A 27,079-nucleotide genomic window follows, 5' to 3' on the forward strand; every position below is an offset into this window, starting at 1 on the left:
GTAGTCTTGTTTAGATTTATACTGTATGGATGCGGCGGAGAAGCAGAAGGCAAAGCTGAATGTAGTTGTGTTGGAGTGACTGAGGTTTCATTGCTACAGTACATTGGATTAGAACTGTCAGAGGACGGTTCATGTTAGGTGTATAGGAGAAAAGGTCAGCACTGGACTGAGATGGTTTGGACACATGCAGGGAGGGGTCCAAAAAGAGAAATTTGTTTATGTGAATATAACAAAGTCTTGCTCTCACATAGCCCACAAAGAGGCATAACGGTGTTGGCTTCAGCTGGCTACCTGGTCATTTCAAATCGAGGGCATTACTCAGTGGGATGATGCAAGCTGTTTTTCAGATGCAGAACAACCGTGTAATAACAGAAAGGCTGCACTGTGCCATTAAGAACACTTAAAAATGCTCTCAATGAGACGTCTCCCAAAAGTAACACTTATGATGCACAAGTGATGAGACATGTTACAGATTCTCTGCTCATGTAATGTTATTGATCTAAAGAATTTGTCAAATGGTGGGGGCACACAATTATATTGAAGATTATTCACAGAAATACCTATGGATAATTCTTAAACGACTGAGAGCCTTCACCGACATTCCCTGTGTATTTGTAAATAAAGTAAAATAGAAACTGCTTGGCACTGACACAGTGAGAGTTTTTTAGAAAGACAAATCAATCAAAGCAATGGCCCCAACAATTATACATATATATATATATATATATATATATATATACATATATATATATATATATATATATAAATATATATATATATATATATATATATATATACATACACATACATACATACATACATACAGGTGCTCGTCATATAATTAGAATATCATGAAAAAGTGCATTTACGTCTGTTATTCAACTTGTACTGTAAAACCTATATAGATTCATTACATGCAAAGTGAAATATATAGCCTTTATTTGTTATCATTTTGATTATTATGGCTCAGCTTGTAATAACCCCAAATTAAAAATCAGAAATCTAAAATATTTTTAAAATTGACTCATCAAAATTATAACAAAGGCTTGACATAATATCACTTTGCATGAAATAATAATAAGTCTATATCATATATTAGTTTCACATTTTAAGTTGAATTACAGAAGTAAATGCACTTTTTCATGATGTTCTAATTATATGACAAGCACCTGTACATATATATACACACAAATATATACGTATATATGCATCTGCGCCAAGGTGCTGAGGTGCCGCTGCCCTTACCTTATGGATAATGAGCTCATGGATGCCATCTGGCAGCGTCCTGCCATCCTCCTGCATCAGAGGAACAAAGGAGTAGCCAAAGAGTTTCTTCTCTCCCTTGTCTTTAGCTGTGAATAACAACACATTGACTTCAGATGAATCCTAAAAAAAAAAAAAATGCTGCAGAAATAAAATCTAATTGCATTATCATGTAACTAAGAAAAACTGCTCCAAGAGCAACAGCTCAGCCGTATGTGCAGTATAATCCAGTATTTCAATGATGTAGTCCATGTGATACGAGTAAAAGATTTTCTTTTTTGTTTTAATCCATGGGTGATTTTGAGCAATAAACATGGATCTATTACATATTCATTCCCAAACAATTCTATTTAAATTCAGTTTAAAATTCAAAATGATCTTCTCAGCAACTGCATTGCTTTGAGATGTAGTTAAGCTCAGGATTGAAACTGAGCTGTTGTTTTTAAATCACTATTTTCTGCTGTTGGTGTTAATGTGGGCACATTTCCCATTCTCTACAGTAGTGCGTTATTTGAAGTGCAGCCCCAGGGAGAAACCACAAGTTGTATAAAAATGTGTCATAGATTTTGCACAGACAGAATAGTAGCTCCATACAAGGTCGGTGTATCTGATGAGGCCACGCAGCCTCAAGAGGAGGATTAGGGAAAGATCAAATAGTGTGAAAACCCGAGCTGATCCTTTGAGGTAATTATTATATAGATGTTGTAATTGCTGATTTTTATACTTTTAAAAACTCACAAAAAGTACCCAAAGTATTGTACTATATCATAGACCGTTTCACTAATGTCAGCTGTTTTTAAATAAAATTACACAAGTTTATGACAGCGTTTCGGCAGACATTGTATCCCAGAGGTTAAGAGCCCTAATAAAACATGCAATAAAGTACCCATTCTCGGTGCCACCACAGGCTTAAATTAGGCCTTTAACTGCTGACACTGCCAGCAGTAATAAGGCAACTATATCTATTGCACACATTCACACACGCTCAAAGCTGCACCGCGAAAAGCCGAATAATATCAGTTTGTTATGAGAGAACAGGTTTACGGCTTTTCCATGTAGTCCTGAAGCAGGTAAGGTGCAATATTTTTGGCCATAATTAAAGTTTTATATCATTAGCAAAGCCAGGGGGTTTCTCAAAGTCTTGACCACTTTGCCATACGGCGCCGTTTTTCTTTACCAATCAACTTTTCTTTTCTTTTTTTACACTTTTACAGCCTGGTCGAACCATCTTCCTCTATGTTTTTTCTTAGAGACGCTAAGACTTTATCTTGTGAAAAAAATCTCAAAATATTGAACCTGATCAATATTTGGCACTAATCAGATAAAAAAACAGACAAACAAAGACACATTTATGAGACAGTAATATGTAATATGTTTTTTGCTCCTTTGCAACCAGTATCTGATCTTTTCATGACAGATCTGATGTTTTCAAATGCGATTCTGGCCCCTTGGATATGTGGTCCTAAATCCTATAGATACGTATCTGATCTTGAGCAATGCGACTTCCGTCCGAACGTCCAGGTCATATTATAATAATGAGATTCATTCTACATTAAAGTGGGAGCAGGAGGAAAAAAATGCACTTGTCATGAAGGATTGCACAGCCAGAATAGTAAAAAAAATATTTGAACAACCTCTTCTTATTTTTTTTATTTTTTTTTATTGAGCATTAAAGGGGCTAGATGCAAGTTTGTGATTTAATACTCACTACTGCCATCTCAGGTCTTATGCGTAACTGCAGCTTCTATATTAAGCTGGACATGGCTGGGACATGTAGGGGGAGGAAAATACATAATTTTAACATTTTTAAGTTCTGCATAGTCCCTTTAAGAGCTGCCGTCTGACCGTAGATGGTTCTGACCGTTACCATAGTTACCACAATAGAAATCTTAGCTCCCACTGCAGGCTGTTTACAATGCTGTGTTGTCATGTGACTATAACCTTTGGGATCTCTTTCATTCACATGTCCTATATGTACAATGGAGTCCCCAATGGAACCGAAACTCTCATGAAAAAAAAAACACATTTTTGAGCTTCCCCCGGGAAAGGTATGAGGTTAAATAAAAGGTCAAAGAAGAAAGAAAAGGAAGAACTAAAAGGGAATGTATTCTCTCAAGTGTCAACTTTCATTCTTGTCCTTTTCACTTTTCTGCGCTCTCTACAGATCACAATCTACAAGCAGTCTCAACCTTGATCTACAGGTATAATTTCAGTCAATATAAGTCTCTATGGGAGAAAAAGAAAATGATTTTCCTCATCAGTAACAACAAACGATTAATAATAACAAGTAATAACAAATGATTTTCCTCATCAGTGTTTGACAGTGATTGGATTCACAAACCCGCCACATTATTTTATGTCTGAAAGTCCTATTGGCCAACATCACGCTCATGTTTTTGAATATTGTCACCACTTTTAGACGCCTTTCATTTGGACATTAGTTCATATGTGGTGACAGAGGAGACAATGAACAATGAAAACGTTTTCGTTTCACGTGGATTCTTCCTGTAATGACTGAGATATTGACCAAAAACGAACTCAAAAAATCTGCCTCCACCTCAATTTTAAACTATGGGCTCTTTAGAATGTTGTGAATGCAACCTAGTACTATATCGACTTATCGTTCAATAAATACCAGGTAAACGATATATTTTTGGGCTTGATATTTATCGTGTATACATTTATTAGCATTTGCTCACTATTTTTTCTTTGTAAAACTTTCATTTCTAACTGAAGCAAATTGAGTTGAATTATATTTAATGTTTATTGCAGCTTGTATGGTAGTTCAGGATCATGATTATGCAATTTTAGAATAAAGGACTGTCATTTTCATGCCGGAGAGCTGAAAATGACAGCTCTCATTATTAGAGTCAATATTATCATGTATTGCGATACTTTCCGGCCTCAATATATCGAACTTCAAATTTGTTATCGTGACAGGCCGACTCGATAGCAATACAGAGGCTCTTAAAATATGCATATTTAATCATATTCCTCATGGGAAGTAGCAAGTGCCTACTGGACTGGAACCAGAACTCACTGCGCGGCTTGTAGAGCAACCGCTAGCTTGATTTTCACGCTATGCACAGAGTTAATTGTATTATGTTTTAATGGTGGGTGAAACTTGAGCACCTGGAGCCTGGAGGAATCTTCCACAGATACAGGAAGAACTAGACACAGACACAGAAAGGCCCACTTGGCCCAAGCACTTACTGGAGCAGTGTCTGAACTCAAAGCGGACGTGAGACCCCCTGAACATGTCGACCGGGATGGGCAGTTTGATCTGCTCTGCCCAGCGCGGACTGTTGTTGTGGTAAAGCACCAACGAGTGGTATTCATCCGCCCCTGGTTCTCCGGATCCGGCCGCCACCTGACTCTAACAGGAAGAGACACAAAAGCAAGTGAGCAAACAGGTGCAAAAGACCGGAAGCAAAGAGGAAATGAGGGCCTTGATAATGGAGGCGGTGTGTGAAGCTGCACGATGAATTAATGTGACAAGAATATATTAAAAACCACATGGGGCCTGACATACACACACCAAAAAGAGCAATAAAGTTTGAGTGGCACGGTTTTTCATTTGTGTTTTTGCCAGTGTTACTAGGGAGCGTGCCATGTGGTGACAACAGCAAAAGCAGAAGGGTTATATTTGAATCTATTTTCTCCCCAAGGCCGAGGCAGTGCAGGAAACCACAGAGCAAAACTGCCACAAGGTTGCGCCCGAAATACTGGTGGCAGGGCAGAAGGGAAACGCTCGATCCTCTATTTGACTATTACAGCAATAACCACAGAAACAAAAATCTACATATGTTTACTCATTATTTAAATAAATTAATCCTACAGCCTTGTTGAGACACTAAAAGAACATGAATGTTTGCATGGTAGATGGAAGAGGAGCGTACAAAATGAAGAGACACTGTTTCTGTTTCTTTGTCTCTTAACCATACCTTAACCGAGCGCATTTCCCCCAGTTCAGTTTTACCCAAATCTAAAAGCTTCTCGAATGGAGCCAATGTAACACCTTATATGAAAGCTGAGACCTATAAAACTGACCTTTTTCCTCGTTTTCCCCATGACTATTTGGGAAAGAAAAAATCCATTGCTTTTTTTTGCCGCATTTTTGTCACATTTTAGTCGCTTTTTGTCCGTTTTTCATCACAAATTTGTCACTTTTTCGTCACATTTTGATCACTTTTTCAGTACAGTTTTTGCCACTTTTTTGTCACTTTTTCGTCACATATTCATCACTTTTTCATCACTTATTTGTCAGTTTTTCGTCACATTTTTGTCACATTTTAGTCCCTTTTTTTGTCACATTTTCTTTACTTTTTCATCACTTATTCGTCACATTTTCTTCAGTTTTTCGTCACATTTTTGTCACATTTTTGTCACATTTTAGTCACTTTTTCGTCACTTTTTCATCACATTTTTGCCAGTTTTTTGTCCGTTTTTTGCCAGTTTTTTGTCACATTTTCGTCACATTTTCATCGCGTTTTTGTTGGATTTTTGACACAATTTCGTAACATTTTTACAGCATTTTTGTCACTTTTTTATCACATTTTTGCCACTTTTTCGTTGCATTTTTGTCACTTTTACGTCAAATTTTTGAAAACTTTTTTTTTCCGCATTTTTGTCACGTTTTCATCACTTAGGTCTCGCTTTTGTTGTTATTTAGATGCTTTTATGCCTTTAGATTTGGGTAAAGCCAAACTGGCGCACATGTGCTCTGTTCAGGTGGGGTTTATGAGGTTAAGGATTCAATATTTTATCTTAGCCAAAAACATTCACAGTCATGCAATTATATGGCACTACATACGGCTTTACCAGTTCTGAAACCATTTACTTTATTTCACTTGCAGTATTTCTTGTTAGTTTATAAAGATAATGGGAAAGACATGGTTTTTACCTTGAGTATCTGTCCGTCAATGTCCAATGCGTAGATAGTAATCTCCACGTTCCTCGCCACACTCTTGCCTCCCTTCTCGAACTCGCCTCTCTCCAGAGTGATGTAAAGGTCATTCCTCATCTCTCCTGCACCACATTAAGCAAAAAGGTCACCAGACGTTATCCATAGAAGAAAGCATCATTAATGATCCACGCCTCCGCTGCACTCGTGTTATTTATCATGACAGTGGTGTACAGTAGTATTTACATCAAAGAGGCCGTAATAAATCACGTTTGGGTCAAGATGTGGCCCTGCTGTATATGCATTTCTCCAACCAAACTCAGACTGAGATCATGCTTTTTTGGCCCACAGACACAAAGAGAAAGTGTTATCCACAGACTGTTAAAGAGAATAGACGTCTCCTCCTCCTCACTCCTCCCTGTTTGTCACAATGACTACGCTCGAGGGGGAAATCATGGCAGAATTACAGACTCCCCCTCCCCTGCTCTGATGAAGCATATTCCTAAAAAGGGCACAAGGGCGGGATCATCACTGTAGACTCGGCCCTTGCGTGACGTGTAGTTTGCGCTGCTCCAATGCAAGCCGTCCGACCCTCATTAGTACGAGATTTCTAAATTTTTAAAAATGAAAACCAGCCTCGTTTCTTTGATTGTAGCTAACCCAGCATTATCACCGGAGGAATATCTAGCTGTATAAAGTTTAAGAAAATTAGAAACCAGGCTTTAAAGTTGTTTTTAACGTGTCTAAAGCGCAATGCATTCCAATGGGGTACTAGCGGCAAAATGGAGGTACTACAACAATGGCGGACCCTAGTGTTGTCATCACAAAGCAGAGCAGCCAGCGCCCATTGGTGTTATCAGTCGCCTTGAGGCTCTCTCTCTAAAACCAAAAAATCAGGTTAGAAATCTCAGAGTAATCATGGACTCAGACCTGAACTTAAACAGCCACATTAAAGCAATAACATTAGCAGCTTTGTACCATCTGAAAAACATTGCTAAGAGAGACTAATCCGTGCATTTGTCTACAGCAGGTTAGATTACTTTAATGGCCTACTCACTGGCCTCTCTAAACGAGCTGCAAGAGCTGCAGTACGTTCAGAACGCCTGACAAGAACCAGGACATACGACCATATTAGTCCAGTGCTCCGGTCTCTGCTCTGGCTTCCTGTCACTCAGAGTATAGAGTCTTTCCATGGTTAAGCACCAAAGTCCATCTCTGATATGTTAGTGCTGTATGAACCATCTCGGGCCCTGAGAGCCTCAGGGAGGGGTCTCCTGGTGGTTCCCAGAGTCAGGATTAAACATCGTGAGGCTGCGTTTCAGTTTCATGCAGCTAATATATGAAAGTCTTCATGAGGATGTGAGACAGGCCTCAACTCTGACCATGTTCAAAATGTTCACTTTACCCGTGCATATGACAACTGAAAGTATTTAGTGTATTGCCTTTAATTGTAATTAATACATTTTTATGTTGATGTTTTATTGATTTTATTTGCTTTCTTGTAATTTTATGCAACTGTGAAGCGCTTTGAATTGCCTTGTGTATGAATTGTTCTCTACAAATAAACTTGCCTTGCATGAAATAAAGTAATTAGGCCAAAGGTACAATTCAGATTACAGTTACTCTTTTTTTACTCTTTTGCTTGTAATATTTTCACTTTCCATTCACAATGCTTAGAACACATACAATGGAAGTTTGTATTCATTGTTAGTTATTAAAACACAACTCAAGTTGGCATTTTCGACTACAGCAACAAAGAAGAAAGCAAATTGATATATTTCACCGTTAAATGCATACAAATAGAGGAGATTTACTTTTTGCCAAAGAGGAAGTCAAAAGAGTGCAACGTATGCATTGTGAGCAAAAATGGATTGAGCTGTTTCAGGAACAACCAGAGCTGAGGTCAGACTGTTATAATAGGTTCCTCCTATACCACTGCAGTGAGTCTGACGCCTGGCTCATCACATCTCTATATCTCAAGGGTCAACATTGATTTTCTCCTTTTGAAATGTGTACCCACGGAAACGCATTGTTGAGCACATATTGTGAAGAGGAAAGCAACACGTGGGTCCTTATTGTACAAAAAAGGAAATAAGTAGGGTTTGAGTACCTGGTGTTAAAATGAGGAAGGAGGACAATACAAACACTCAATAAATTAAACGGAAACACAAAAGATTAAATCCACACTGCGTAACTTTTCACATAACTAAAACAAAATGCAAGCAGTTATTTCTGTACAAGTGTTTTGATTGGTTAAAAATAAAACTCTGCTGGGAGCGTGACAGCACCAGCTTGCCTCCGTGAAGATGTTTCTGCTTTGCTTTCATTACAGGTAGACTAACATGATTTCGAAACACATTAAATGCTTCATTTATTTGGTAACCCAGCATGTTGTGTTTTTTACTCATTAATTGTCCGTGAGAGTAAATACTACGCTGATAGAAAAAAGGGAATGAGGGATATTGTACATCCAATTACACAATGGAGATTTTTTTTTTTTTCACTCAAACTTGGCTATAAATACTGTTTAAGTGGTGCTAGCCCACAGTTAGCTTTGCCCGTTAGCCTGTTAGCTTCTTCTTCGTGATTCCATTAGTGTGTATTGGGGCCTCCGACCCGTAGGCAGCAAAGTTTTTTGTGTTGTGTTTTTCTGGCCAGGGACACCAGGAGGAGATGAAAGACTTATATAGCGCTTTCCACCTACAGTAGGCACTCAACGCGCTTTACAGCAAGTGTCTTGCCCAAGGACACAACGACAGTGTGCACTTTCAGGAGGTGGGATTTGAACCCCCAGAGGGACTTCGGAAAGGATCTATTAAAGTAAACAAGTTACTTGGTACTGCTTTAAGTGCTCTGGTGATAAAGCAACATATAACGGGAATGTTCCGCACTGTGACTTTAACTTATCGCAGAAGTATCCCCAGAAAGATATATTTTAAGTATTTCTTGGTTTTTAATGGAATGATTGCTGTATGCAAGAGCAGTTCGACCTTTTTCCATCGAGGGACGCAAAAATGAAGTGTTTATGCTGTGTAGGGCCATTAAAAATTCAATCAGGAACATTTATTAGAGCTTTTAACTGTGCAACCACTTCATTTTTAGGCCTTAAACCTTTATTCAGCTCTATTCTCACACTCAAAATGTTAAGTTACTGAGGTTATAATCATGTAGACTTATTAAACTTGCAGTAAAATGTACCATCGCTGATGACTCAGCAAGAAGCCTGAGGGCCACCTAAAATTAGACTGCGGCTGCATTTGCCCCCTGGGCCACACTTTGGGTACTCCTGCTGATGTGTGAGATAAGGTCACATTTTGAATATAAACCAGATTTAAAATGTTTTTTTGCGCTATATTATTCATTTGTTTCAGTTGTTTGTAAAGAAAAACATGGGAGCGTGTGGTGTAGCTGCTCCTTATTGTTCAATGGGAAGTGGGAGTGAATAGCCAAATGTATGTTGTAGAGAAGATGTGAACACAAATCTGTCTCTATCACGGTGCAAATCCTCAAAAATGAGGGGGGCACGGGTAGACTGCAAAGAGGGAGGAGAGCTGGGATCTTTAGCCCAAGGGCAGAGTTCCACAGACAGGCAGAGCGAAAGGGTTTTATGTGCAGAAAGAGACAAAGACCAAGACACTGAACATAAATCTGTCTTAGTTAGGCGCTGGGGGAGTCTCTGCTTCCTCTGTTTTTGTCTGACCAGTGACCACACGTACGCATCTCACTGCAATAAAAAAAGAGCTGCTTGTGCCAGTCCTCTTTGACATACTGTCCACTTTACAGTCATCAATGTACATGCAAAAAAAAAAAGAGCAGGTAATTTGCACCTTGCCCTTGTCTTCTATTCAAATGGTTGTGTGTTAGTAACCATAGCAACCTCATCTTATCCTAAGGGGGAGGAGGGAGGGGGTCTATGTCATTTTGTGGAGAAGGTGCCTTGGTGTAGCATATGGCAAGAGCTAAAAACACACATGATATTTCGTATTCTGCAAGACACCCATGGCCCAAATTCAAATCTAAAGTGTGTTTTGGATTCAGGTTTTAAGGAAAGCAGCATCAAAACAATGTTACATTACTAGACAGTGTTTGAAAGGATTTGGGAGACCAAGGTTTGTTTCCTACTCAAACCATTGCTCTTTTCAAGCGCTTCAAATAATAATAATAATAATAGTGTTCAGGACTCTCCTATCAATAAGCATGATGGGATTTGCAGCATGCTTTTTACATAAGCAAATTGAAATTTTAAAAACGCTGGAGTTATTATTTACATGAAAACATTTGAACACTACAATGTGTTGGATGTATTTACCATTAGTGACTCAGCAGCTAACGAAATTGTTCAATGGCATTTTTCCCCAATTTTGATTCAGTTTTAGGCTTATTTCTATGGTAACAGTGAACGTGTAATGCATGTGACGACATAACTTAGCAACGGCAGTTAGCATTACATCACGACAACAGCAGCAAATTGAGTGGCAAGTATGCAATAGATATAGACCCCGTTTCTGGAATCGCCCATATATGGTCATGTTTTGGAGCAGTTGAGGGGGAAAGTAAAGTGGAAAAAAATTTAACCTTTCTCTAATTATTCAAAAACTACTTAAAGAGACTATACGGAGAGCCCAGACCTGTTCACCACAACTGCCTCTAAAATCCTGTACTGTCACTCAAAAAGTTGTTACTTCGGGTCTGAAGTGCCGTCATGCACGAGCTTAATATAGAAGCTGCAGTTGCGCATAAGACCTGAGGTGGCAGTAGTGAGCATAAAATGACTAACTTGCATCTAGTCTCTTTAAACAAATGCTGAATTATGAATATAGTTTTCTACTTAATAAAGATACAAAGACACGGAGAGGAGCAAAGTGGTTCAACAGCCCATAAATACATAAATAACGGAGAATGCTAACATGATGCTTCATGTTAGCATGCGCTAGCTACGACTGCCAAATATCCATATGGACTCAATTTAGACTTGACTTTATTTGTGTGTGATAAATAAGTTTATATTCCTCCAGAAAACGGTGGGAAAAAAAAACTGTTTCGTAAAACATACTTCCTTCCCTCTCAGCCAGGGTACGCTCCCTTCTATGACGCAATGCCGTCTGTATCTATGCTATTCTGCCACTTAGCAGCAATGTGGACGGTTTCCATTTCATTCACATTAGAAGATGCGTACCCTAAATTAGGAGAACATTCAATTTATTCTATTTAAGGTAATTGAAGCACATTTTGGAACAACAACTATGAATAAACAAAGCAACCCTTTGATTTTAATTTCAATTTACTTTACCTAATATTTGATTGTGAATTATAAGGCAAAACAAAAACAGAAAAGTACATCTTGTATTAGACCATTACTTACTAAATCTAGGCCGTAGTATCTTACCTGGCATGATAACATCAGAGAAGCCCAGTTTTCTTGTGATGGACACTCCACGAGTAAATAGCACCATGTATTCACGCCTCAGCTGTTCAATGTCGCCGTGAAGCAACTGTAGAGCCACCGCCAAACCTGCAGGAAAAAGAAAACAAAAAAACGGAATATTTATCATTATATCATAGTTGTTGCATAATCTGTATTTGTAATAAATGCAAGGAAAAAGATACTTCCTTGTAAAAAAAAAAAAAAAGAGAATTTATAATTTTGACAACAAGGGCTACCTGTCAGGAGCATTGCCATAATGCAGCATGAAAGACTCATTCCAATTAAGGAAGACGTGGTTGGCTATTAAAACAAAATCCTCTATAAAGGCCAGCATGACCAAATGTGACTTCTAAATTCATTTGCGTGCTTATATTAAAGACAGCTTCTCCTTGATGTGCATGTGTGTCTGTCTGGGCTAATGACGGTGAATTGTAGACAGTTAAACAAGCAAACAGCATGGAAATGAGGGAAATGACAGTGATTATTATTGTGGTGGATGCAATGATTAAAGAAAAACTGTATGCGCTATAAAGAAGTGTAAATGGAAACCTCGTCAAAATAAACTTTGTATTTTTTTTGTTATGTATATAAGTATCTAAATGTGTCCAAAACCTTGATTATAATTGAGTGATGTAGGCGAGTACTTTCCCCAGATATAATTTCTGACTAAACAGGAGTGCATTGTATAAAAGTCTATTTGAGCCAAGAGACCCATTATGACAGGACTGTGTCAGAGCATCTACAAAAGAGCAGCTCTTGTCTGTAATTTCCAATATCTACTGTGTCAAAAAAGGGCTAAAATAAGCAATATTAAACTACCAACTCTCATTATATAAATGATTATAGAATTATATACAATATAAATGTAAAATAAGAGCTGTTACTGTATAAAAGTACCTAGTATGTAACGTGCCGTGTGTTGTTGTTAATGTATTTATCTGCAGACACACTTTATAATCTGGTCATTCTGCTAAATTGTGGCTTCAATTTAGAATTTAAAATGACTTAGAATTACCATCATGATACAAAACAAAACTACTGTTATTAAAATATGTGAGGATCCTGATAAGTTTTAGCTGTGTACTGTCTTTTGAGGATCTGGAGTTTTTTTTTTTTTCTACATCTGGGAAGTAAAAGCGACTGCAAAGCCATAATTACAGAGAGTGGCTTCATTACAATTCAACGCAGTACATTGAGCGAACGCTGACTCAAACAGAGTCGACCTTCGGCGCCCCAGCCCACCCAGCTGCCTCTTCACAACTCGCAAAGACCAAAACAAAAAGTCCAAAACAACACACCGGGCACGGTGCATGTTTTCCGAGGCAGCCTACGCTCACATGGAGGTGGGCGCTGCTTTACCTGGCCCAGCTTACTGTCAACTGGATTTCCTAAAAAATAATACCAAACTTTTCTTTTCTAAATCTTATAGCTTGTTACTGTTTTGAATCACAAGTAGAACTTTGGGGTACAACCACTGATGCTCTAATTTACTCACCATAGAAAATTTTGTGCCACCGATTATTTTAGCACAAAAATTAAGCCCCTTTAAGTAAAACCTTATGCAAAAGTCACTTGTGAAAAAGGAAACATAATCACCACACTATTTGAAATCTGTACACCATCCATCTTCAATAGATTTTAATGTGTTTATTTTGGCCCACATCCTTAAAGGTCAAAAATGTTGTGATTTTGTATAAAAATGACTAACCTCACAGACTCTTTGCTTGACGTTTAGCCACACTGTGCAGCATTCATTGTATTTCAAACTCTAAGCGCATTCATCCCTCCACCGCTAATTGGCTGCTAATAGGAGACCTCTGGCACAGGTCCAAGTTCTGCACTGAAGGAGCAGCACAGAGTCTTATCCCCACACACACACACACAGACACACACGCACTTCCACGGAGCTCGATAAACATGTACACAGCGACATATTCCTTACCACCACTGCACACTGCAACTTTGTTTTAATTATCCTCCTGACGCCGAAGGTGATGAATAGCCGGTGTTTAATTACACAAGGTGGTCCTTAACTCTTGTGTGGACATTTATGGGGATGAACTTGAGGCGGGACATCGACCGGTTTGTATCAGATGAAATACTCTCTTTTATGTTTGCACAAGTTTGGAGATGTGTGTTCATTCCCAAAATCAGTCAATCAAACAAACAGGGGATTCGGATGAGACGTGTGTGGAGAAGTTGAAGAGCCGAAGAGGTTGTGTTTTATGTTCTGAACTGTCTTTAAAGTGAACTTGCAAAACACTAATATTATTGCGTCATTGTATTATTGTGAGAAAAAGATATTTCATAATCCCTGATCTCAGGTCTCATGAATTCACTATAATTACAAAAGAGTGACATAAACAAATACGATAAGATAAACCTTTATTGATCTCACAAAGGAGAAATTCACTTGTTACAGTCGGCGTTCAAGAAGAAGAGTTAATAAAGTGCAGCTGATAGAGAGATTATTGCACATGTTACTTTACAGTCTTATTGTACAGTCTGACAGCAGTGGGGATGAAGGCTTTGCGGTAGCGCTCCGTCCTGCACTGAGGGTGTCTCAGTCTGCCACTGAGAGAGCTGCACAGCTCTTCTACAGTCCCGTGCAGTGGGTGGGAGGTGTTGTCCATGATGGAGGTGAGCTTGGCTAACACCCTCCTGCCTGTCCCTCACCTCCTCCAAAGAGTCCAGGGGGCAGCCCAGGACGGAGCTGGCCCTCCTGACCAGCTTGTTCAGTCTGTTCTTGTCCCGCTCTGTGCTGCTCGGGGCCCAGCACACGGCAGCGTAGTGGAGAGCAGAGGCTACCACAGAGTCATAAAAAGTCCTGAGCAGAGGCCTGCTCACTCCGAAGGACCTCAGTCTCCTCAGAAGGTGGAAGCGACTTTGGCCCTTCTTGTACAAATGAACGAACCTATCAGCTGACAATTTCACTTTCATTTTTACCCTGACATAACATACGCTGTGCTGCTCATAGATCTTTTGGGAGTCTTCCTTTGGCAATGTTAAGCAATTATTAAGTTACTCCACTTTTCTCAATCACTAAAAAAAAATATGTACAATACATTCCTCTCTGGAGCCAGGACTCATCTGGAGATGAGATTCCTAATCTCCGTGGGACTTCCCTATAAATAAAGGAGTCTGATATCCTGCATCCTTTATCCAACACGGGAGGAATTTGCTCACATGTGTTTATTACAAAAATAACAGTGTGCATATTGCTGTCTAATTAATTGAGACAGAGAACAAAGGAAGAAGTTTCCATGAGCTTCGTCAGTCACCTCCATGGAGAGGGTGGTTTCTTTTCATTATCAAGGCACATCTATCTAGTTTAACTCTAGATTAACTTAAGAGAAATACAAGATACTGCATGTGTATGCAAATATTCATTGGAAAAAGTTAACATCATTTTATACTTGGTATTTAAAGCAGAACTAAGTAACTCATGCTCCGAGAGGCCATAAGCACCACTGCAGGTGTCGTAGCCTGTTGTGGTTTTTTACTCATTAATTATCCGTGACAGTAAATACTACGCTGACAGAAAAGACAAAGGGAGAGAGGGATATTGGGTGTCCAATTACACATTGAAGATAATCTTTTTCACTCAAACTTGCCTGTAAATATTGTTTAAGTGGCCCAAGCCCGCAGTTAGCTTTGCTAATTAGTCTGTTAGCTTCTTCTTCAGGATTCCATTAGTGTGTATTGGTGGCTTCTACCCGGAGGCAGGAAAGTTGCGAGGGTGGTTTTCTGGCCAGCGACACCAGGGGAAGATGAAAGACCCCCCCAATCATCCCATCAACACTTGTATTACCCACAGATGGACTACGAAGAGGATTTATTAAGGTAAACAAGTCACTTAGTTCTTCTTTAACCACCTAAACTTGTCCTTCATTTCGAGAACCAAATTATTATTTGTATCATTATTCCTTGCAATTGCACAATCAGTAATTTACAACATAGAGACGCAAGCCACAGAAATAATTAAGTCTCAAAACATCTCCTAAATAGACGTGACACTGATGTTTGACGCACTCTCTGTTTAGACTCTCCACCGACCTGTTGCTATGGGAAACCGGTGATGCTGTTGTTGGATTTGGTGCAAACGAAGGCGGCTGTTTATATAATCTGTAATCTAAATGCATGTGCAACAGCTTTAACTTCCTGGAGAAGATTTCGCAGAGAGGAACCTAACTCCCACAAAACAATGCCCAGAATGACCACAAGCTGCATGAAGGAGGAGGAGGATGACGCATGATGATAATGTTGGTCGATGAACACGAGTCAGTACTTTCACTTAGTATTTTAACTTTGTTCTGTAGTCAATTGTAAATGGAATACTTCAAATATAACCACTTTAGCCCCTGTAATTTAGAATCTGTATAGTTTATTTGCCCACATTGACTGAATAATAATTTTAAGGACAAAACCTCCATCTCTGATTCAAACCCACACAATAACACACAGCTTTAGGTTATGGCATGTGTTCACCAACAGTTAGTTACACCAAACTCACCCGTGTTGGAGCCAGACAGGTTGTATCTGGAATTGGCCTTTTTAATGATGTTCTCGTGGATCTGGAACCACTCGCTCTCTGTGTTGCACCTGGTACAAAATAAATGGGGAGAAACCAAAACTAATCAATATTACAGATTTGATATCCTCCAACCCCTTAAGCCTAATCTGAATGAAAAATTATTGTATGCAAATGTTTTGGGCTTGGCTGTTTTTTTTTAAACTGTCCACACAAGACATTTATCTACACAAGCAATTGACTCTGTGCATAACTTCAAATAACAACAGCGCCCATAAAGTGACTTCCTGTTTCGATCCAGCACGCCAAAATAAAAGCACGCAGCTCGTCTCATTGATTAGTTCAGCAGGTATTATTGCAACAATACAAGAATATAATTAAACACACACATTGTAAGTGTTTTGTCTGTTAATAGCTGGGCAGAAAGAAAGTTGAACTAATGAATAAGATGGTGCTTTTATTTTGGCGTGCTGGATCGAAACTTCTTGGGCGGCGTTGTTATGATTTGAAGTTATGCAAAGAGTGAATTATCTAAAATATTTTAACACAATTGTCTGCTTGCTGAATTGTCCGTAATGTATGGTGACAGTGCATCTATAAACAAAATCATAGTTATTTTTACTTCTTAATTAGTTCTATTGTGGTGTGTGACAAGATAGTAAAAGTTTCCACACGGTCGAAACAAACAAATTACTTGTTGTGGCGCATGAGCTGTATCTCTATCAAAAAAAAAAAAAAAAAAAAACACAGTTAGATCCAAACATAAGCTAATCCGAGTAATTTGTGTGTTGCCCTTCACAGAGGAAGTGGTGTAGGTTTCTTTTTGACAAAGGGCACTGCTCTGATCCTGCTGTAATTTAGGTCAATCCACTGTGTCAGCACTAGTTTGTCTGGGCCTTGGGGCATTATGTGAGAGTGGACAGAAACACAGGGCAGGAACAGACAGTATGGTGCAATGTGTAATTAAAGAGACACAACGGCGGTGTTGTTTCCTCGATGTACAATGTAACTTTAAATCGTATGGCTACCTGTTAAAGTCACAGGGAAAAAAACGCAGTGAAGGTCATGAATTCAAGTGTACTATATAGAACATCTAATATAAAAAGTGATTCTCTGTGTGGTCCATAATAGGGCTTAAGTGAGCTGTAATTACAAAGATTTACAGCAAAATGTGGGCTTTTATGTATAAACAACCAGCTAAACTTGCAATTTAAACCTCTACAAACACGTTCTGAGAAACACGTGATTACCGAAGTATATTTCATACTCTAGTCTTATCTCCAGTGTTGACAAATATTTACAACTGTATTGCAAAACAGCAGTAAATGGCCGCGCTGAATGAATTCAAGTGCTCGAGCTTGTGTAGTGAGACTTACGCATAAACCTTGAGCAGATGGTCATCTTTGGAGTCAGCTGTGAGGAGGTCGGCGATGCTCACGACTGCACAACCAAATGGACGCCTGTACTGGACGCTGCAAACGTTTTTCTTCTCTCCCGCTCCCATCCTCCCTGAGTACAAAATAACAAAATTAAAAAGTATTGTAGATGCGGAGACAAAAAAGCTTTTTGGAGATGAGTCATTACTCCCACCTATTCTGATGATGTGGACGACAATGTAGACATCTTTTCGTAGATCGCTGCTGCCCAAATCCTGTTAAAAAAGGAAAATAAATAAATAATAATAATAATGTAAGCATCCCTTTGTAGGTTTGACTTACAAAGCCATTCTTTAAAGTTTCTCAGTTTGTGCCACAGGTTTAGTGTAGGTTGAGAGAAGGATCAGGTGTGGAGCATTTTGTCCACTGCATTTGACCCATCCCTCAATGCCCGCAGTGGAGTTTATTCCATGTTTTGCGCATCTCTGGTTTACAGTTTCTATTTTAGGTATGTGAAGCTGAAGCACTTTGGGCATTTATACCCTTGTCCTTTTTTTTTTAAGCCTAAGTTTAGCACAGCTTTAGCATGTGATTGACCCCTGCTGCTCCAACCTTGTTTTGGTCACCAAAAGAATGAATACACAGCCAAGGCCAAGTATTTGCCAGGGCTCTACTTTGCATGGATACTTGAGAATTGATGTACTTTATATGTTCAACAGCAATACTAAAGACAGACTTAAGATTTTATACTTTCTTCAAGAGTCTTTCGATAGTCATTCAACCACCAGCATCAGTTTGATGTTGAGAATGGATTCAACTGGGCTTGTATACAACAAGGTCGTTGTAGTTTAGGAATCTACAAAATTGTTAAAACCATAAATAAATAAACACTCGGCAGAACAATCACAATTAGATATTTTACTTTAGATTTTTTTCTTTTCAGCCATTTTGTTTGTGTCTGGCCCAATGCCCCCATTGAAAAGCATTGGACTTTAGACACGTTAAAAACTACTTTAAAGCCTGGTTTCAATTGTTTCAACACTAGACTAGGCTAGATATTCCTCTTGAGATAACGCTGGGTTAATAACAATATATGAAACCAGGCTGGTTTTCGTAATATGAATTTTTGAAATCTCGTACTTAATGAGGGTCGGACTGTTAGCATTGGAGCAGCGCGAGCTACACGTCACGCAAGGGCCGAGTCTACGGTGAAAATCCCGCCCGTATGTCCTTTTTAGGAACATGCTTCGTCAGAGCTGGGGAGGGGGAGTCTGTAAATCCGCCATGAATTGCCCCACTGCCGTGGTCCTTCTGGTAAACGGGGAGGAGTGAGCATAAGACGTCCATTTTTTTTTACAGTCTATGGTCTGGCCAGGCAAGCTAGGTTTAAACTCTCCTCCTAGGCTCCTCCTAAAGGAAGGGGTAAGAACTGCTATAGATTTGTTTTTTTGTCAATTTCCCTCATTCATCTGTTGTTACGGATCATTTTAAATTGAGAGCCGAAAAAACCCTTTGTGAAGAGGCAAAACATTTTTAACCTAGTCCAGTTGACGTCTTCGAAAACCTCTACACCAATACTGACACAAACATTCAAAACTAAGTCCACACGCAGCAGTTTGGTCATTCATTAATTCGACACATTGTTAAAAATGGACCGCTCACCACAAATAGCGTGCATTGTCTTTCGGTCTTCTCCGGCGACTTGGGCAGACCGCTCTTATTCAGCCGGACAAAGAAGCGTTCACTGTAAAAGAGGATAGACAGAGAGAGAGGAGACACACATGGAGATGAATGAGGTCAGAAGTGATCGCTCGCCGTCATTGTACACAAAACGTATCCAAACTGCTGCTAACCGGAACAGAAAAGAGATTAGAAAACGCGTCAAAAGTGTCAAGCACTCAACTGTAGCCACTGGAGAAATGTCTTCAAAGTTGAAACTATAAAGCTAAAACCGTCTCAATCCTTCAAACAGAATCTGGTGCAGGGGAAAACAGACAGAGACAACAGAGGCACAGTGGAGGGAGGCAAACGGATGTGCAAAGTTTGATTTACTGAACCAAGACTCCCACAAAGACTGTCTGTAACAAGTCTACACGGAAATGTGCCTGGATGAAATATTCAGTGTGTTGTTGCAAATAGTCTCTCTGACATCTTTAGCCCAGAAACTCAACTGTCTGTCACCAAAAACAGCCACTGCAAAATGTTACTATAACCTTATCTCTGAGGTTCTAATTGCCCCTTTAGAGGCAATAACTGCATTTTCATTTGGAAAGTCAAGACCCGATAAGTAATTGCAAAGGTTGCATTTTACCCATCGTCAAGGCAACAAAGGCAACCGAGCTGGTGCATTGCCCATTGACCCATCTTCATATCCTACGTAATGATTCTTAAGTTCATGACCAGAGGATCATGAACATCAATAAGTCAGGCTGGAGGTCAGGTGGTTGATTTAACATAAAACAGAACTTTCCATTTTCAGTCGGGCTGGAACAACACACTTAGTCACGATCCGATACGTATTGTGATTCTCAGGGGCCGATCCCATACGCATTGTGATATAGTAATTAACAGTAAGTAATTAGATTATATTTGCCTTAAAGGAATAGGCCACCGTTTTTGCATACTGACATATGTCCTTACCTGAGCTTAGACGAGTTGATGTACCTGCAAAAACACCGAACATGTTAGCATTTAGCCTCTCATCCTCTCCTCTATGGACCCAAACAGGGGTGAAGTTAGAAGCGACCAAGCTCGTTTGGATCCATAGAGGAGAGGAGTAGAGGCTAAACGCTAACAACATGTTCAGTGTTTATGCGTGCGCTCAGTAACGCAAAAAGACCATACAGGTACACATCAACTCGTCTAAGCTCAGGTAAGAACATATCTCGGTATGGGAAAACGGTGGCCTGTTCCTTTAAAATGTGTAAAAAGAAAACATCATGTGTCCACAGTTTATAAACCAAATGCCATTAGAGTGAGAGAAAGTGTTAAGATTGACAAAAACTTGATAAAGTGTCAATACTTGGTATTGCAGCAAAAAGTACTGCGATCCAATCCAATACTTTGTCCCAGCCCTCGTTTTCAGTCACTCACAATAAAATACTGAGCACTGCTAGCTTTTCCGCGGATATGGAACTAACTTCTTGTCAATTAATGTCCTGTGTTTAAATCGCTGCTGAAAATGTTTTTTGTTTTTTTTTCCTCTGGTGTGGTGACTATTTGTGTAGCATTCATGTTTTGCTTGTTGTTGTTTAAATGCTTTCTAAATAAAGTTGAAATGGATGTATCACAATCTGCTACTGCTCCACAATTTATTTTCCTCTGGACAACTTTGGCCAGGCTCTCGAATCAGAATTATCTAAAGCAAAACATTCAGAATGGTATTATGTTTTTTTGTGTGTTTTTTCTCTTGTTTTTTCTCTTTTTTCTCTTGGTGTTTTGTTTGTTTGGCAACAGGCTCCTCTACAAGCTTGGGGTGGCTAAGGTAGTGCACCAGGCTAGAAAATAGTGGCCCTCAGTGAAAAAGACTGGTTCGCTAAAATAACAAAGTAGGAGAAAAAAAAAAAAAAATCCTGGTTAACTTGCTCTCACATAAATTGTCAGCGCTTCATGTGGAGGCCAGAAGTGCTTTGTTGCTTGTGGGTCAAACTAGAGAGGATGGATCTCTTGTTCACTGCACTTTTCCATGGCTCTCTATTACGCGCTCAGCTCAAAGAGACACAGTGGAGACTTCCTGCTGGGTCAGTCCAGTCCTGGCCCGAGAGCTGAGGCCTAATCCAGTTAGGTGACTTTCACAGTCCAACGATAAGCAGACAGAAAACCTTGTAATGCACCAGAGTCTGACAAAGGGCCAAGTTGCTGGCGAAGCTAGTGGAAAACGCTATACTCATTCACAGTGGAGCTGAACATAAACATTATGTAAAGGGATAGAAACAGATGACAGATGACCATGTTAGAATAAATATGCACACACACAAAATAATCATGACCAATTGTGTTTAATCGTGCTTTTTAAAAGTGCTTTTTACTTAGGAGCCTTTTCAGAAAAGCAGCGGAGTAGGAAGTATAATGCAGTACTTGTCTTTTAAATATAGAGGAGTAAAAGTAATACGTTCTCAACACAAATACCACTCAAGTATGGATGCAGACCCTCAAAACTCTAGTTAAAGTGCATACAACAGGTTTAATGCTTTTGAAAATATGACTTATTTAGATGGATAACACCAGTTGCAAGTTCATCAGTTGCATAATGATCATTTTATTTCAGCGACGCAGCAATTTTAATGAAGAAATGTTGGGCAGAAAAGCTGCTGACAGGAAGTGACATAGATAAAGGTAAAGTTCTGGACTCACTCTTTTCCCATACATTTGTTAAAGGTCCTATATCATGCAAAATCGACTTTTTAGAGCTTTTAGCCATGTTGTTATGCTATTTCCTTATTAAAAACACCCCCAGAGTGGTTTGTGGCTTCATTCACGCAGCTCTCAGTAATCCTCCTGAATCCTGCTCTCTGAGCAGCTGTGCTTCCTCTCCTGGTGAACGACTGACCTGTTCAGTTGTGTCGACACAGCGGAACGGAAGTGCTCGACGTCTGTAATGTAATGTCTTAATTCTATGCTTACGGACGGATTTTAATTTGTAAACCACCCTTTTCTTTATTTCTGTCGTAAGAGAGATGCAAAGAGAGAGAAAAAAAAAAAAAAGGATGTGCCCGAGGTGCTTCCAGGTCAGCTGAGGCCAAAACAAACCCCTGAGCGTCTGAACAGATCAGTCATGTTTGCGCTGCAGCTGTGAAGATGGAGCTCGTTGCAACTTATTCTGGTTGTTTTTTCTGTGACTGTCACTGATGGATGTTTGGTGAACCTTCGCCTGAATCAAAGTGGATTAACTTTTATAACCAACGCAAGTCCCATAATGTAAACAGTGATGGACCAGAGCGGTGAGTCAGTCCAAACGCGGGTTAGCTTGTGTGTTAGCATATTAAGATAAGATAAGATGATACTTTATTGATCTCACAGATGGAGAAATTGCATTCGATGAGAGAGCATCCGGCAGCAGCACCCATTCAGTGCGCACCACTCTTTTTCCACTCTTTTTTTTTCTTTGGTGAAAGATCGTTGTGTCGCGGCCGCCATCTTCACTGTTTTGGTCACAGGAGGAGCACTGGTTGATGGGAAATCCGTAGACGATGACCACGGTGGTGGAGCTCTTGCGCTTGGCCACGATGTTCTTGGGCACACAGGTGTAGTTGGCCGTGTCGGACAGACGCGCCTGCTTGATGATCAGGTTGTGTCCACGGTGATGTAGAAGTTCCTGTCCTCGGCCGGGTCGATGATCTCGTTGTCCTTCAGCCACTCCACCTTGGAGGATGGAGAAACTGTAGCTGCCCTTTGTCTCCTCTGATCATCTGAAACGGTGCACCGCCTCCTGGGCTTGTCCCCGTCTCAGAGCGTGGTGTCCTGCACTGGTCAGCTCCATATTAGCTTGTGTGTTAGCCATTTATGAAGCTGTGTTGCAGATGTCAACTCCGTATAACTGCATTGTGAAGTATCTTCACTTATTGCTGTTTATTTATATTACGGTAAAGTATGTGCGGAGAGAGGGGGCGGAGTTAACTGAATCGAAGCGTTGTGTCTTCCGGGTTTGAAAAATACCTCCAGAAAACACTTATATTTATCACAAAAATGAGTGCTCAATAGCGGTAGAGGTACAATCATTCATATAAATGCCTATACTTAACTTTGGAATGGCTAAAATAGCATGATATAGATCCTTTAAGTGATGATGTCATCGCTGCACTTCCGGGTCCAACAAAACTTACGCCCTATTCACTTAAATGGAATTTTGCTGATTTTAACCAGGTTTTGAGCTGACTACCAGGCTGCCTTTAAACATCTGATCACAAAGAAATATTACGTTTACTCTGGATTTTCTTTAGTGATGCTTTTCTGACATTAATTATCAAATCATTTTTTCCATTCACAATGAAGGCTTATTTTAAATACAATATCTTAATTTTGCCTGGATAAATGGTGAGCTATATGATTTTAATTAAGAGTAAAACTGTTTTTGGCCTTTTATCTGTTGTCCCACTTAACATAATAACAAACGTATTGACTTAACATGGTCGGCACGGCAACAGTTTAAAATGGGTTGCCTTCAGCTATGTCACTTCCTGTCGGTGTCCAATAAAGAAGTGAAACTGTAAAGATCACAAAAATTGTCAAACTAAAGAAAGCTGGGTACTATCTTTAGCAAAGTCTTAAGTGTTTTAGCAAAAATTGTGACTAATGTGTCTTATGCACTTTAACCTGATTTTTTGATTGCAAACAATGAAAGAGGAAGCCACTACACTTAAATGTTAGTTGTGAAACCTGCCTATATGTTAGGAAAGTTAGCAATGATTTTGGACCACAACTTTTTCAGTCATTGTGCAACACATTATAAAGAGAAAACATTATTACTTGTTAAGGATGTTTTGCAAATTCTACTTTAAACACAAACAGAACTTGCTGTCTCAATGACTGGAGTAAACAAGAGACTGACTTGTACCATTTTAAAACCAGCTTTTGTGTATGTAGGTCAGTGGGTGCCCATGGATGAATTAATTAAGCCCCACTTGATTAATTATACAAATGCTCATAATTTTTAATACATGTATTCCTTCTGTAATGCCCCTTTTATTCAGTGAAGGGATAGTGGAGTTTGAATATGACTGCGCTCATTAGCTTCTCTCTGTATCTTTCCGGTCCATTAACTGCATTCAGCCATATGGAGACTCAATATTCCTTTGCATTACACTTCAGCAGATTTCCAAGCGCTCTAATTGACGCGGCATTGTTGAAATCCCCAATGCTAATTACTAAGCATAATATTGGTAATGTGTATCTGCCATTCAGGAGTGCACACAGTAGTTCATTGATGTACAGTACATTATATTTGTGAAAATGTGTTTGAGAGTCAGTAGCAGGTTCATTAAAAATATAGTGAGCATTTAACAAAACCTTTTTAATTGTGGCAGAATACATTCATATATTAAGTTAATATAATTGTATCATATTAGGTGACACAATGTGCATAATGTCCATCTGAATGACATTTACACCATTTGTGCAAACACAGCCAAAAACAAAAAACACAGAAAAGTATAAATGGGTTTGTCACGATTTCCCAAATTTACTGTCCTGGACAATTAATGAGTAAAAAAAAAAAACACCCCCCAAAAAATATGCAACATGCTACGACACCTGCAGTGGCGCTTAAAGCCTCTGGGGGCATGGGTACTTAGTTCTGCTTTAAATTTAGTGAGACAATTTGCCACAATATTTAATTTTCATATCATGCAGGTACATTTCAGTTATTTAAGTCTCATCGTAAATATGCTGCGGTGAAGCAAAACAAGGGTTAAACCGCGCTTAACCCCTTTGTTCCAGCTCCGAGCCTGAATAAACTCTGAAGGTTTTTACATGAGAACTGCACTGGTTCGCCCCTGCTAGTTCATTTGCAGCATTAGGCCATACGGAGCCTCCAGACTCTCGTGCATTAGGCGTGAGACTTGAACATGTTTCAAGAACTCTAATTAGTGCTCTATTGTTGAAATCCCTACAGCCAATTAACCGCCTCTCCTGCAATAACAGACGCTCAGCTCTCCTCTCAAACAGCCTTGCTCACCGCCGGGCTGCAGCGTGTTGATCGCCCGTGCTCAGAGGGCCGGTGTCCCCCAGCGGCACCATATCTCCCTCCATCACGGCCCACATTAACATAACATGAATGGACAATCTCTCTCCACAGCCGCTTCACTATTCCCACTGGATTGTATTAGGAACTTGTAATAAAATCGTACGTAAAAAGTGGGTGGAGTGGGTTAACCAATACGTTAAATAAGCAGCATATTCTATTAGCTGGCTCACATTTGACTTGACAACAGCTGGGCAACACAACAAACATGCTATTGTGTATGTTTTTCTTTCTTTTCACATGTCATAAGATACAGTAGTGGAGTGGATTTGGTAAGTTTGTGAGAATGTGGGTTAAGTGTTTTCAGACACAAGGAAAGCAGGCATGAGCTTCCTAAAAGGTTTGGCGTTTCGTCTGGGAGTAAAGGCTTGATTCTGTGCACAAATTAAAAAAAAACTAGAAATGCACCGATCCCGATACCAATTCTTGGTTTTGAGTATCTGCCGATGTCCGATATTTACCAATACCAAGAGACTTTCTAAAAAGTGTCTTTCTCTGAGTGAAAAACTTTAATTGACCTTTTTCTCCATTTCAAGATAAATAAATTCATATTTTATTGTCATGATATTCAGATCAATTATCAAGTATATCTATTGATAAACTCTTGGATAAACATTAACAAGGATGACTTTTCTACACTACAATATCCTTAGGTATATGGCTTTAGGGTACATTAATATAAACAGCTCACATTGATCTGATCATTACAAATATGTCATATCCGTTATTTCTTAAACTAAAATACAAACACTTGGCTTCAGCAGTGGACGATTTTATTTTATTAATTTAGGTATCTATACTATAGTTTCTGTCCCAGCCTTGAATAGTTGATATTAACATTAGCATGGTCCTGCTAGCTTTAGCGTATGATGCTAACCACAGCATTTTGTGCGGCGATCAAAAAAAACATTTGCGACGGTTAAAACTAAGTCAGTGATTGAATCCTCCAGGTTCTTAGCTATAAAATGATATACAGTATGCCCATATTCACTTAGATTTAGGTGGTTAAAGTTGTGTTTTTAATGCGTTGAGAGCCAAAACTGGTATCGGTTCAGTATCGGATATTTCTAGCCGATGCCCAATATGACATTTTGTTCAGTATCGGCTCTGATATCTGATACCAGTATCAGATAGGTGCATCCCTAGTAAAACCAACCTTATTTTAACATTTTGTTTTGTTTTTTAGTCAGAAAGAAATGGCATACTACCCCCACTTGGATGAATTGTGAGAAGCTTTGGTGCTGAGCCACCAACTACTGTCAACACTACTGCCACACATATAAAAGCAGAACAAGTAAAGACAATTCAGGCAACGTTTGATACTGGGCTCCAATACCTTGTCTAACATGAAGGGGTATGCCAAATGCAGGCTGCCAAATAAGATACTAGATGTGGCAATACGCTTCGCTAAAAAATGTTGAGATCAGCAGCGGCTATACAGACAAATGCCTGTTCGTCTGTGGGTGACCTTGTTAAAGCGGTGCGAGTGTAAGGCGGAGGCGAAGTGTGAGATGGACAAAAGAGGACACAGAGAGGGCAGTTAAGTAAGTCTGCCATTTTCCAAAAGAGCAGTGGGGTATTATGTTGGTCCAATACAGTATTCAGTTGTATGCGTGTGTGCGAGAGAGACAAGGAGCCTGTATTAAACACAACGGAGCTGCCAACGTGAACAGGGGCGGCTGGTGCTGGCACAGGCAGAGACTATGGGTCGAAACCCCCATCTGGTCCCTGACAGACTCCCACAGCTCTTTGGAGGGACGACTGGTGGCTCCCTGCCAGGCAAACCGAGAAATATGTGTGTGCTCTGTTTACATGTGTGACCAAACATTTGGATCGCAGCCAC

The 27,079-nt window shown here is 39.5% G+C and overlaps 1 protein-coding gene across 6 annotated transcripts in view; it reads right to left on the reverse strand.

Annotated features, from left to right (window-relative positions):
- Nucleotides 1–27,079, reverse strand: part of dock4b (dedicator of cytokinesis 4b) — a 163,642-nt gene that overhangs the window by 65,824 nt on the left and 70,739 nt on the right. For all 6 annotated transcript variants that reach the window (XM_079552363.1, XM_079552362.1, XM_079552360.1 and 3 more), the window contains exons 9-16: nucleotides 19,161–19,242; nucleotides 17,713–17,773; nucleotides 17,499–17,631; nucleotides 16,105–16,193; nucleotides 11,553–11,678; nucleotides 6,167–6,291; nucleotides 4,477–4,639; nucleotides 1,246–1,352 (exon numbers count right to left, since the gene is read on the reverse strand). In XM_079552363.1, the coding sequence (XP_079408489.1) occupies nucleotides 1,246–1,352; nucleotides 4,477–4,639; nucleotides 6,167–6,291; nucleotides 11,553–11,678; nucleotides 16,105–16,193; nucleotides 17,499–17,631; nucleotides 17,713–17,773; nucleotides 19,161–19,242 (886 nt within the window). The remainder of the gene's footprint in view (nucleotides 1–1,245; nucleotides 1,353–4,476; nucleotides 4,640–6,166; nucleotides 6,292–11,552; nucleotides 11,679–16,104; nucleotides 16,194–17,498; nucleotides 17,632–17,712; nucleotides 17,774–19,160; nucleotides 19,243–27,079) is intronic.

The sequence above is a fragment of the Gobius niger genome (assembly GCF_951799975.1).
Source record: "Gobius niger genome assembly, chromosome: 2".
Classification (NCBI taxonomy): domain Eukaryota; kingdom Metazoa; phylum Chordata; class Actinopteri; order Gobiiformes; family Gobiidae; genus Gobius; species Gobius niger.